The 13,858-nt window shown below is 43.8% G+C and overlaps 1 protein-coding gene across 1 annotated transcript in view; it reads left to right on the top strand.

Moving 5' to 3' along the window:
- The first annotated feature begins 67 nt into the window (after positions 1 to 67).
- BUB1 (BUB1 mitotic checkpoint serine/threonine kinase) overlaps positions 68 to 13,858 on the top strand; it is a 30,400-nt gene continuing 16,609 nt past the window's right edge. The window contains exons 1-9 of the mRNA XM_044428973.1: positions 68 to 149; positions 1,883 to 1,942; positions 2,025 to 2,169; positions 4,904 to 5,100; positions 6,748 to 6,791; positions 9,174 to 9,256; positions 11,021 to 11,073; positions 11,911 to 12,107; positions 13,257 to 13,405. Coding sequence (XP_044284908.1) covers positions 82 to 149; positions 1,883 to 1,942; positions 2,025 to 2,169; positions 4,904 to 5,100; positions 6,748 to 6,791; positions 9,174 to 9,256; positions 11,021 to 11,073; positions 11,911 to 12,107; positions 13,257 to 13,405 — 996 coding nt within the window. The 5' untranslated portion in view covers positions 68 to 81. The remainder of the gene's footprint in view (positions 150 to 1,882; positions 1,943 to 2,024; positions 2,170 to 4,903; positions 5,101 to 6,747; positions 6,792 to 9,173; positions 9,257 to 11,020; positions 11,074 to 11,910; positions 12,108 to 13,256; positions 13,406 to 13,858) is intronic.

The raw sequence follows: 13,858 nt of genomic DNA on the forward strand, positions 1-13,858 counted from the left end.
ACGCCGACCAATAGTGGAGAGGCCAGGGCGCCCGTGCGGCTGCGCGGGGCAATTTGAATTTTTCCTGCCAACCAGCCAGTTATGGTGGACGTGGCCGCATCGGCAGCGCCTGTCGCGGAGGCCGCCATGAACCCCTTCGCGCGCGCACAGTGAGTCCTTGGAGGGCTGAGGCAGTTCCATCCTCCGCGGCTTTAGGGCACGTTTGACGGAAGGATCCTAAGATACTCGAGCCAGCCTGGAAACAGTTGGGCGCGAGATGACAGGTGGCGGGGGGAGGGGGGAGGAAACAAGTGTTCACTGCACATGCCCAGAGTCCATGCCAATGAGAACTGCTCTTTGCTCACGCACAAAAGTGCGATCCTTGCCTGTCAGTATCCAAATAGGACAGAACGGAGGAGGGGGGAAGGGCGGGGAAGCGTAAATTAGTCCCTTCTGATATATGCACTATATGCAACTATTTTATAGGACATAGTATGTATAATCTTTATAATACGCATGCATTAATTTAAAAACAAACATTGCGTTCCATTTTTCTTCCACTAAGAGAGCTCAACACTTAATAGCTGCCATCCTAAACACAGGTTCTAGGAAGTGTGCACAACTGAAAATGGTTTCTAAGTAAATATGTGTAGCATTATGCTGCAGGGCAAGATTGAATCATGTGATCAGATCTCTTAAAATCACCAAACAGAAGACAGTATGGCTTCAACTTACCTTTTTAGTTTTTTTATTACATTTTACGAAAAGGAATTGCAATACTACTAAAAAAGAAAAGATACAATTAGAATCATAATCCAATATAATATAATATAGGGATGCAGGTGGCGCAGTGGTTTAAACTGCTGTGCTGGTTGATGGAAAGGTCACCGGTTCAAATCTGCACAATGGGGTGAGCTCTCGTTGCTCCATCCCAGCTCTTGCCAACCTTGCAGTTCGAAAGCATGAAAATGCAAGTAGATAAAAAGGTACCACTTCGGTGGGAAGGTAACAGCATTCCGTGCACCTGGGTGCTTAGTCATGCTGGCCGTATGTCCACAGAGACTGTGTATGGACATACACTGGCTCCCTTGGCTAGGAAATGGAGATGAGCACCGCCCCCAAGAGTCAGACATGACTGGACTTTAATGTCATGGGGAAACCTTTACCTTTATAACATAACATAACAAAACTGTGCATCCTACCGCCAGGACCATTGGATACCTGCTGAGCCATTTGCTCTTGCAAGAGATTCTGTCACCCTTCCAAAATTGCAGTGCGTCTGGTGATTGTTCACATCTTTTCCCTTTTATTAGCATGTACTCAATAAATGGTCCCCAAATATCTTCCAAATTGTTATTATCTATGTAACCTTTTAATTTTAATATCACAAGTTAATTTATCATTAAGCTTCCTTAATGAGCTAAATTCTTCACTGGGCCATGGATTATTTTTCCTCCTGGCTGCATGGAAGTGGGGAGAGTGAACCAAAGCTCCATTTTATCCTGCAGAGAGTCTCAGATGTAACATTAAATCCTGGCTTAGCATTACATGTGAAAGCAGCCACTTTGGCTTCATCGTCCAGTCAGAGAAAATATTTTCCATGAGGATGAGTCTCATGACAGATGAGATGTGGGGACCCAAACTTAGGTCTTGAACTCAGGTGGCCTGAACTGGAGCTGCTGTGCCAAAAGGATTTTTAAAATCTCCCATGTCCTTTGCCCAGTCAAAATCCCCTGCATCCTGTCCAGTATTACTCCAAGGTGGGTGGGCGGAATACAGATTTCTATCTTTGGGAGGCTCTGGAAGTCACTTTGGTCTGACCCTAATGTTACTGTACTCTTTTCTCGTGTTCAGTAGGCAATATGGATTTCACTAATGAGGCATTATCTGGTTTGCTTCCCAGAATGTTTGAAGCTTGCATACAGAACTACAGTGGTGATGACCCACTTGATCCTTGGTATAGGTTGGTCTTTTCATTGACCCTGTTTGTTTCAATTCTGAACTTACTGTAGGACAGACAACTGACAAGCTCATCTCATATTTAGATATTTTCAGTGGGTGGAAGAGATGCCAGAAACAGAGGAAAGGCAAAACTACCTCTTGCAGTTGCTGGAGCGCCTTGTGAAAACCTTTTTAAATTATGAGAGGTACCACCACGACACAAGACTCATCAGCTGCTGTGTGAAATTTGTACGTACAAAGGGCAGGGGCAAAATGTACAAAGCCTTAGCAGATGCTAAACAGTGAATTAGTAAATGGTTTTATGTTCTCTGTACATATGTTTTATGCTTTTAATGGGTTAGAAACAAGTTACATTAAAAAGAAACATGCAGAGTTTTCCTTGGATGTATTTTTTAAATCTCATAAGATGGTTTATTCATAGGTAATGGGAATCCACTTAATCCAGTTTTGTATTTAAACTAGTTGCAAATTTCATTTTAGGGTTTCCTGCAGTCTTCTCCCTATCTCATCCTCTCAGTGTTGTCCATCCGGTCTCCTTTACATGTCTCTGCTGTTTTCTCCTGGTTGTAGGTTACACACCCTGCTCAGTTGTAACACAGACTCTATCATGGAGCACAGAAAGAACCCACATCTCCTATGGCACCCCTGTACTGCTCCTGTGGCGTAATTCTTTTTGCCTTCAGAAACTGCCTGATATTAAATCAGAGCTAGTATCATCTACTGGAATTTTCAAAGGGTTTTTTTAAAGCAGTATTGCCCGTTGAGGGTGGCAGTGGCTGTCCATGGTCTTGAGCTGTGGTCTTCTGCATCTGGTGGTAGAGATCCTGTTCACCGGTGATAACAGAGGTTGAATCTTGTGTGTGCAGCATGTTTGTTCCACCACTCAGTTGGACCATCTGCGACTGGACCCTCTATCCTCACGCACAGTGTCACAGACAGACAAACGTGTCTCTGTGTGCTTAAAGTTTTCATATATATTCAGATCTTCACATCTGCTTGCCTCTTTGTGAACCTTCCAGAAAGCTTTGATATTGGGTGGCATAGAAATAAAATAAATATTTCTGTATTGCACAGGGGAGTGAGCAACTAAGTTTGAGGAAGAGAGTAAAAAACCTTTTCCTGCCTCTTGGCTCATATGGGGATGAGTCAATGGGAGCAGCCGTCACCCAATTCAGAATCTGGATTCTGTAAAATAAATGATGGTCTGCCCTATTATGAAATACCTCTTCCTGGCATTCATTAAAGTGCAAAACATAAAAAGAGCCCTGCTGGATCAGGCCCAGGGCCTCCCTGGTCCAGAATTTTGCTCCCACAGGGAACAGTCAGAGGTCTTTGGGACACGAGGGCAGCTGCCCCAGCCCCTCATGTTCCCAGCAACTGCTAGTGAGAAGCACTTTGCTTCTGATACGGTAAGCAATATGCACTCCTCATGACTACTAGTTATTCATGACCTTATTCTCCATTAATTTGTCTACTTTATTTCGGTATGTTATTTGCGAAGTCGCGCCTGACCCATCGCAACCCCATGGACAACATTCCTCCAGGCCTTCCTGTCCTCCACCATCCCCCGGAGTCCACCTAAGCTCACACCAACTGCTTCAGTGACTCCATCTAGCCACCTCATCCTGTGCCGTCCCCTTCTTCTTTTGCTGTCAATTGTTCCCAGCATTAGGCTCTTCTTCAGGGAGTTCTTCCTTCTCATTAGGTGGCCAAAGTTAAAATATTCATATATGGGGCTTTATCAATAAATTTCAGGATGGTGCACAAAATGCATCAAAGTTATACTTGAAATTATAACTTGCTATACAACCAAGTCTATTGTTATTTCCTTTCTATAACACCACATAGTTGAAGCTCTCTGAGAAGTTTACAGCAGTGCAAAAAGCAGAACAATACAAATACGAGGAAAACAAAAAAAAAAAACCTGTGCAACAAAGCCACAATCTAGACATTAGAATCAGCAAATTTGGTTCAATAAATAGGCTTTTAACAAGAGCTGGCAATTGTCATACTGTTTTGAGGAGAGGATTCCAAACACAGGGTGTTGGTACTGAAGGGGCCCTCCCATTTCTTGCTGTTACCCATGAAATTCTGTGGAAGGGCAGATTGATGAGACCATAAGATGAGCCCCGCTGGATCAGAGGACAGGTCCATCTAGTGCAGGGGTCTCAAACTCAACTTTCCTGGGGGCCGCTGGAAGTAGAGTCTGGGTGAGGCTGGGCCGCATCAAGTATTCCACCACTGTGGGGGTGGTGGGCGCTTTGAAGGCCGCAGGGCCCCTCCCCCGTGCCCCCCCCCCGTCCCGGCAATTGGCCCGCGGGCCGCGAGTGTGAGACCCCTGATCTAGTGCAACATGTCATTGCATCTAGCTGCCTGTGGAAACCTGCAAATAGGATACAAAGGCAACCTCACTGTCTTGCCCATGTTCCCCTGCCACTGGTGTTCATAGGTATGCTGCTCTGATACCGAGGGTAGCAGAAATGGGGGACAGCTTTCCTTTTAGTGCCCTTTTAAAACAAAGTTGGTGATCATCACCACATCTTGTACCAAATCCCATAATTCAACTATGCACTGTGTGAACAGGTGCTTCCTTATCTGTCCTGTATCTCCCACCATTCAGCTTCATTGGCCTATCCTAGGTTTTGGTATGATGGGAGAGGGAGAAAAGCATCTCCCTTGTCATTTTTTCCATATCATGCGTAATGAGAAAGATCTTTGTTCTCTACCCCCTTACTGGTACTTTTCCCCCTAAACTAAAAAGCCCCAGGTGCTGCAATCTTTCCTTATCAGGTTATTTTTCCTTTGATCATTTTCCTTTTATCTACTTTTTCCAGCTCTATAATCTGCATTTTGATCATGTTGCTACTTGCTTTCTTCTTGTTTATATCAGAGCATTATCATAGTTGAGTTTACTTTTTTTTAAATTAGTGCCTTAAAGACCTTATGTTTGTGTCTTCTCTAGGCCACCTTCATTGATAACCCAAGTCAGTTTTTTGACTTTTTGTACAACCAAGGAATTGGTAACCATTCATCCATTCTATATGTTGCTTGGGCTCAGCAGCTTGTCATACAAGGACATTTGTCTCATGCAAATGCTGTTATTCAGAAGGGTATTTGCAATGAAGCACAGCCCGTTGAAACCTTACATCAGCAAAACAGGTACGTCTATGTATGGGCTTTAATGTATAGATAGTTTTGAGGTCAGGTATATTCACGATATCATAAATAGTAGCTGGTTAAAAGATAGTGCCCAGGACAAGAATATTGTGTTGTCTTTATGTGATGTTTATATTCCATAATATACTGAAGAAGGGTGGTGCATAAAAGGCATGGGGAGGGAAGAGGAAGAAACGTTTGAGTCAGTCCACCAAACTAGTGAAAAGGCCTTGCTTTCCTCGCTCATCTCCATCAGCATCGCCTGCTAGAATGGCGGATGGTGGTGAAGGTTTTCTTAGATTGTGGTTTTCCCATCTCCCCAGAAACTCTTGAGTAGTATTGCTTGGGAGCTTTAATTTGGCTGGCGTCTAGCAGTTGAGACACTTGGTGTGTATTCTCCATCTGGAAATGGCTTCTGTGATGCCCCTTGCTGAAGCTAAGTATCTTGACGTCAAACGCCTTTCCTCCCTTGGGTGCCCCACATCCTTCTATTGTTACTCGATCCCCATTGAGGCATAATAATAAGCCATGGTTTGTTATGAACAGAACTTTTGGGCTTAGCTGCTCCTCTTGCAGGCAAGAGGAGGAGCCTGAAAGAGTTTGGTCTGGAATATGCCTGCCACCCTTTCCTGCTCAATCCACCTCAGGAAATGGCTGGTCATTTGAAAAGTGGCTGGTTAAAATCCACCAAGACAGAGCTTTTTTCATCTTCTCAACCTTCAGCTTCTCCAACTTTGCTTAGCCTCTTTCTTCTATATTCTGTCAAAAGAACAATTTCAGTGCCTTTTCCTCTTAACAGTGTAGTTCTCTGTATGCCTACTTGGAAGTAAGTCCCACAGTGTTAACTAGGACTGACTCCTAGGTAAGTATTCATAGGATTGCAGCCTCAGATGCTAAAACAGGTGGAAATGAATGCCAAGAAACTGGAAGTTTGAAAAAGAACTGGCAAGTAAGTTGCGATGCTTGTGTAGACTGAAGAAGGTCCCACAACCCCTGGCATGGGCTTTTTCTGCTTAAACATGTCTAGGGTTGTGTGATAAAATAGAAAAAATGGTGGCAATACATCACCAGCCATAGAGAAACGGGTCTGTAGGTCTTGTGTCACTGCTTGTGGTAGCTAGCTAGGGAAGACTAGGTCTCCTCCTGAGATGTTTCAGTCCTCCAGTATCGTCTGCTAAGTGTGAACTCATCTACAAAGAATCACCAAGGTAAATATGTGCTTTTCAGAGCATAAAAGCTGCTAATGCTCCGTTCATTGTGCCAGTGGTGAAATGGAAAGTGGGATGTAAGAGTGAAAGCCTCGTGGATAACGACCGGCATGTGGACTGGCGAGCAACATGCTGGCAGCAACTGGCGAGTTTTTCAGTGACACGTTGCCATTGGCTTCTTCATATTTGTGACACATTTATAAGCTGTCCTTAATGCAAGGAACATTTTATTTCTGTTCAGGTTGTTAGCAGTGCAATCCTGGCATGTTTAGGCAGAAGAAAACCCTCAACCCGTGGCTTGCCCCAGCCAGAGGAGTTTTTGTAGGCCTTTGTACTGTCCAGACTTGTCTAGGATTGCACTTTAAGTCTTATTTAATACAAGAACGTTTGACCTTCTTTTTTTTAAATAGTGTTCATTATTATCTTTTTTCTTCATCCTTAGACTGTTACAGAGTTGCTGGCCTCACAATCCAATTTCAAATCAAGGTGGGTCTAATTCTGCTTCATAGATGTATTGAAATGTAATAATCTAAGAATTGTTTAAGCAAATTAACTAGACACTTCTGAATTCCTGAAAGCAAACTTGAGGTATATTTTCTTCACAGAAAATGCCAAAACTGAGCTAACCCTTGTGGTTCTGTTTGATTTTATTTCTTTTTCAGCCTTCCTTGTAACTAGAGATCTCAAATATATAGCAGAGCCTATTTCTACATATTATTTTCTTTTGACTTTTATGTTGATATACAGGACCTGGGGGACTAAGCTGTTTATGGCTGGAGACTTGGTTTTTGACTGCTGGTGTTGAACTTCTTTAATGTAGCGCTTCAGAATATAGACCATCTGGTAGACCAAACCTCTGAATGGTACAGCTCCCATCATCCCTAACCAGAGGAATTGCATGGGATTGTGGGAGTTGTAGTCCAGAACTTGTAGAAAGTACAACATGTTCTGCTACCCTTGATGTATATTGAGACATAGTAGTGGAGAGCTGATACAGGAAAGTGAAAATTGGATGATTCTGTCTAATAGTGTACAATATTTCCTTGTATTTGACCAAAAGAATGAAGTTAACTTGAGATCTCTTGGGGTGCAGCATGATTGTGAGATGGTATTGAAGACCAGATGCTTACCAGTAATTCTGCAACTCTCAAGGCTGTTCACATGCTGTGAGACCCTACTGTTGTTTATTTAACACACAGTGAGGCCATGGGGTATGTGGTTGCCATTTTGAATATGCAGCTCCTACTTGGGGTTCTCATGTTGAGCAAACCCAGCAAGCATGAGTTGTGTAAGGGTTAAACTACCCTTGCATAGTCCATGGTATCCAAGGGTAGGGTTGTTTAACCATCCCACAACTTATAATTGCCAGATTTGCATGACAGAGCAACACCTGTGTTGCAGTTTGATACGCAATCTGGTGCTCACAGATAGCACAGCTTGTCATGGATAGATGTCCCATAGTGTGTGTCTTAACCCTGCTGAAGTCTATGACCTTGCCTGGATATCTGTCTCTCACCCGAAGACCTCTATGTTTAGCCCTATATATTATCTATGGCAGGCCCTGATCATAGGAAGAGACAGCTTCCTTCACTGCACCAGCTGCCTGCTGGTGACACATTTCAATGTGGATTGACAATGGCTATATCCCAAAACAAAGGGCTGGGTTCTCTAGTCTACTGATCTCTCCTGAGTTGCTGTAATTATATGGTCACCATGTTCACCCCATAGCCACATTTGGAGGCAGAGCTTGCTGATCTTCAGTGTATAGGACCAAAAAGGGCAGAGCCAGGACAAGACTGGGACAAAATGTATTGGACAGGGGAAAAGAACTAGCTAAATGAGAGCTTGTCAAGAGGAAGATTAGAGAATAAGGTTGGATCAGGGAGGAAAAATAAGCTGCACCCAAATGCAGTTACCGGATCTCAAGTTAAGGATTTTACAGAAGGAGAATTGCATAATTCTGCAGTTACTTGTGCTCTTTTCTAGGGGCCACTGAGGTGCATTGGCATTATTGTCCTTGTAGAGAGGTGTGAGGACTGGGCCCAGACTCTGCAGAGGGGTTGGATTAACTCCCTATGGTGGGGATGGTGGAGGGTTGGACGGGGGGTTGCTATATAGAAGCTTACTTTTTGCCAATCTCTTCTAGTCTCCTTTCAGCTTTAAGCAAGCAATCAGTGAGAGAGAACAGATTGTAATCTAAATCTCTGTTTCTTTGAAGTGGTATTTTTCTTTTGGTTCATTCTACACTGCAAATCTGAATATCAAGAAATGGATGCCATATTCTAGAAATCAGCTTATTTACCTTTAATTGTCTTGTGAATGTGGATTTAGATCAGGGGTCCTCACATTTTTCCACCAGGGGGCCAGTTGAAAGCTGCTGGTGCTGGACGCGGGCTGGAAAGGTGGTGCTGGTGGTGCGTGCGGGCCGGTGTGGGGGTGGTGCATGTGGGCGCGCATGCTGAGGCGGGGGGAGGCGAGGCATGGGTGGACATGTGTGGTGAGGGGAGGTGAGGCAAGGCGAGGCAAACCGCTGCTTCCCCACACGTGGGGTGAGGTAGGCAGCGGTGGGTATGGGCGTGGCGGGTCCAAATGGGCATGGCGGGCCGGCCCCTGGGCCGTAGTTTGAGCACCCATGATTTCGATCAACCTGCCTCAACATGGTGCCCTCCAGATGTTTTGGGCTTCATCTCCTATCAGCCCCAGTCCACATGGCCAGTAGTCAGGAATCCTGGAAATTATGATCCCAAATCTTGAAGAGCCCCAGGATGGGGAAGGCTGGTCTAGACCTTAAATTTGTGAAGGTTACAACTTCTTTCTGTTCATCAGTGCCTATTGTTTACTTATCTAATGATTGTTTTTTTTCCGTAGTTGATGTCTTGCAGCCACTTGATCGCCAGCTGTCCAATCAAATGGCTTCTAAAGATGGGTCAGCTTGTGTTTTTCCAAACCAGGTATCTACAAATATTAGTCAGACTTAGTCAGACTGAGACATATGACAGTGGGATGGTACGGGGGTGGGGGTCTGATTTCTCCTTGTGTCCACCTGCGTTGAAATTTTTGATATAAATGGCGATCAGACAGGTTCATATTATTGTAACTGGAGCCTTTTTCTTGTTAAATCTGAATGCAATTAAAACATAAAACCAGTTAATATCAGGCAACATAATAACAAACCCTTGATGGATTATCACTACTGGCCTTTTCCAGTCTACTGGAATTATACATTTAGTCTTAAGCTTATGATTGAGCTTGGTCCTAAATCCTCCAACCTGTTTAAGCTTGTTGTCAAGGGACATGTTGAATGGTCCTGCTTGAGCCCTTTTATTGAGCTATAATGGCTCTTTTCTACATTTCTATCCCTAATAATGAATACTTTTATAGGTGCTGCAGTGCCTTCAAAATGTATGGCTTCATGCAAATGTACAATGGAGATACCATCCAGGCTTAAGGCTTGGGGGACAGCCTTTAATGCAGAGGTTCCTAACATGGTATTTGTGGGCAGCATTGTCCCTGCCAAACTCTTTATTCCTTGTCCTGTCCATTTTTTTTTTACTTTTTAAAATCTGAAAAACCTCAGAGTGCCAAGTTCTGATTCCTGTTCATGAATATGCAAGCTGATCGGCAAGTGGGAAGAGAGGGAAAGAGTTGCTTCCTGGCCCGACCCAATCTTCTTCTTCTCCTTTCTTCTGTGCCCTCTTTTGTTCCCTTAGTCTGATTCCTGCTCTTTTGCTTCCACTCATCCTTTTATCTTGCTGTTTCCACTCTCGGCTTCTAGCCTTGCTATTCCATTCCTCCCACTTTGCTGTTTCTCCCCCATCCTAGCCCCTAGCCTTGCTTATTCTCTCTTCTTTTTACCTTTGCCTTCCCAGTTCCCCCTCCCTTCCACCCTCTGCCTTTGTATTTCTCCCCCACCCGCAAAACCTGTTTGCTGTTTCTTCGTCTCCCAGCTTTTAGCCTTGCCTTTTCTCTCTTTCCATCATTTTAGTTTGTTGATTCTTCGCCTCCTAGTCTCTAGCCTTGCTCTTTCTTTCACTATTTCCAACTCCATTTCTGTCCCTAGGGTGCTTGTTTTCTCCCCTTTCCTAGCCCCTTCTCTCATTCTTCACCTGCACACACACAGCTTCCCCTGTGGAACTCTAAGGGCAGAGGAGGAGTTAGGAGTACCAGGTGGGGAATGGAGCTGCTGAGACTGGGACCAAGGTACAGAAAACCTTTTTCTTTTGGTTCTGAGGTTGGTATTTCCCTTTTCTTTGAGGCTGGAGGAAGGTGTGTGTGTGTGTTAGAGTGAGAAGGGTAAGTAGAGTATTCCAGTGTAGGCCTACATGGAAGTAATTCTCCCTGAGTTGAATTTGAACATGCATAGGATTGCAACCTTGAATTAGTAGCTTATTGTGTATCTGTGTGGTCCAATATGTGAATTAGTTTGGAGTACAGTTCCTTGCCTTGTTTGTACTTGGCCTCTTGGATGAATAATTTGCCTTTTGACCAGCAAGGCCCTCATGGTGGTAGCCATCTCATGGCTAGACATAGCCTCTGTGGGTTTCTTTTTGTGGAGGTGCCACAGGAGTGTTGCACATTTCCACATGTGCCCAGAGGTCCCAAAAGCTTGCAGTCCCCTGCTTTAGGCTTTCTTTTCCCCCTCCCCACTCCCCAATGTTGCAGGTATTTGTTCCTACACTAGAAGAACCCTCAGTGTTAACTTTCATTTTTTCTAGAAACCAGACAATTCTGAGCCACCACCCCTGGCTAGTCGAAGACAAGAAAACATGTAAGTGTCTATTTTCAAAAGCACTCTCTTTAATTGTGTTAAGTAGGTTCAGTGCTTTGCAAGGGCTAACTCAAAGTACATTCCTAAATGGTTTGGGTCCTGAGAACCTGAAGAGACATCTTAGTCCATGTGTAACCCTTAGTAAAGCAAGGCTTTCGCTGTGGTCCCTGCCCTTTAAAAAAATTTGAATCTATTACATTTTTAACCATCCTTCAAAATGTCCTTCCTGCCCTTTTTGTCCTCACCATAGTCCAGTGAAATGGGTCAGGCTAATAGATGGAGACAATGAGCCAGGCTCATCCAGGAAGCTTTGTAGCCGGAGTGCCGGAGTCAGCTTAGTGCTTCTTTATGGGTGGTTGCTGCTGCTGCTTTCCCCTGCCCTCTCCTCCCCCCTCTCCTCCTCATGTCCCCTGTGGGGCACATTGGGCTATTGCGCCTTCCATAGTGTTTGATCTGCAGCAACGGTTTCTTTATCGTTCCATTCAAGGTTGATACTTCTTGGTCGTTCTGGAATGTTTGACTAGGTCTCTTTTTGGTCTCCCTCTCCTCCTCCAACCACCTAGTGAAATTCAGTTAATTGCAATCTTAGCAGGGTATTGTTTGTTCATGCGAAGCACATGTCCAGCAAAATGTATTCTTCATTCTGTCATTAACTCAGATATCGGTCTTATCTGGGGTTATCAATTATGGACTGACTGATGGTTGGTATTTATTTGCTGGCTGTTTGAATAGAATGTCTGCTTGTGTTTAAATGCTGCCTTTTTTATTTTGGGTACCTCTGGGCAAAGGATGCTGCTGATAAGGATCTTACAGGAATCACCATGTTTTTCTTTGCAGAGAACAGCCTAAATATATAACCACCATTTCCAAATCAGAAGTCCTGCCAACATCTTCATCTAATGGTCTCCTTGAGCAGAAGGCTATGTATGCTAAGAACCTCCTCTATTGTGAAGGTTCTGAACTGTGCTTTGAAGAAGTAAGAGCCAAAGCTTATTTGAAGAAGGCTGAACGTCTGAAGAGGCACAAGGAATGGGGTAATTACAGTTTAGGCTTCCCATTGGCCCTGTTCCACCATCTAAAGGTGCAGTTTCAAAACATTTAAAATAGATTCTGTATCCAATAAGCACACCCTGGGTTGGATTGTGCTGTGTTCATTGCACTTTTGTCCCACTGAAATCAACAGGGGTTAATTTTGACCATTCATTTCCATGTTACAAAAGTGCAACTAACTTAATCTAGACCAACCTCTTTTCCTTTTGAACGATGCCTAGCACCAGGCTAAAATGTCATCTTGCATACAAGCTTAAATCCAAATCCTAAAAGTCCACCTAAAGAACATTAACATAAAATGTTTTCAGAAGACACGACTTCAGCAAGTATTGAGAAGAAGGGGGTTGTGGGGCTGTTGCATAAGGTGCCTCTCCTTGCATCCTAACTTGCAACTAAAGGTTGACTTACCTGCCAGTTCCTTCCACGTTAGAGTTTTGTTAATTCTCAGGTTCTTTCCATGTCTTTATGAAGGAATTTGCCTCTTGGCTCTCCAACACTCGGGTTTTGGGGACTTCCTCCCAATCAACTTTTCACCCATAAGCCTGTCCAGCAGTAGAGGTGGGTGGTGTCGACCAGTTGGATTCAGCACCACAGACAGCTCCTTAAGTTTGGATAGCCGTGCAGAGAGCATTCTGTGCCCTTCTGACATTGGAACACTCGTCCCCACTGCTACACACCCAGCTCCTTCTGCACAGCTAGCAAACTAAGGAGCGGAAAGGGCAGGGGCACCAGCTTAGGGAAAGCTTGATCTGGTTAGTTTTTTGCTAAGCAAAGTCTAAAGTTCTAGAGTAGAAAGACTGTTTGATCTGGCTGGTGTGCAGTGATACTCCATCAATTTAAAAACAAATATGTTTTCAGGCACGAGTAGATATGCTGTCTGCCTTTTTCACTTTCACACACAACCCTTGTTCAGTGCTTTTGTAGGTTGTGCAACCAGACCAGGACCACTGGTTTGTTTAGGGGCTAAACAGCCAGTGGTTAACCCATGGTTAATGCTGGGTTAACTATTGTTTGCTTAATCTTTATACAACCCACATGTGTGGGTTCATTCATCACACTGTTCAACTGACAAACAAGCCCCAAACTAATGTTACATGATTTGCTTTCTGCAACGTGCATTTTGATGCATTCAGAGGATGAAGACAAAGAGTTCATGAAAAAGAAAGAAAATGACCTCCTTGAGCTGCAAGAACTACAACAGAAACTGGATCAGCTCTCTCAGACATCATCTTCATCCCAGAAGGGGCCATCTATACGCCAATCCCTTCTAAGTAGCACACTGGTATGTTTGTAGTATTTTGTACTGGGGAACAGTTCCTCGACATTAATGTTCAGTCTCCATTCATTTCTTACAGTGCTTATACCATCCGATAGCCAAAGCTATTTATAAACTTTACAAAGTTTAAAGCTTAAAAATATAGTATAAAAGCCATATACAGATAAAAGTACAGTACAGAGAGAGGCACGCATATATCTAAAAAGCACTTTCAAACATTCAGCCTCAAGAAAAATTTAAGACCTGATTAAAATCTCATAATGTGCTGTCAAACATCTGAGAGTAGCAGATACTGAAAAGATAACAATGTTGGTGCCACCACAATGATGGCCGTTTTATGTGTTGCCACATTCTGAGCCTTCCTCAGTGTAGATGGTGGATGTGAATGGTGAATGTGGTGTACAATTAGATTCATGCTGAGAGAACACTGTGGTCGTCAGATTATGGACAAATCTTGGC

The sequence above is a fragment of the Varanus komodoensis genome, unplaced genomic scaffold (assembly GCF_004798865.1).
Source record: "Varanus komodoensis strain SLA01 unplaced genomic scaffold, ASM479886v1 scaffold2, whole genome shotgun sequence".
Lineage (NCBI taxonomy): Eukaryota > Metazoa > Chordata > Lepidosauria > Squamata > Varanidae > Varanus > Varanus komodoensis.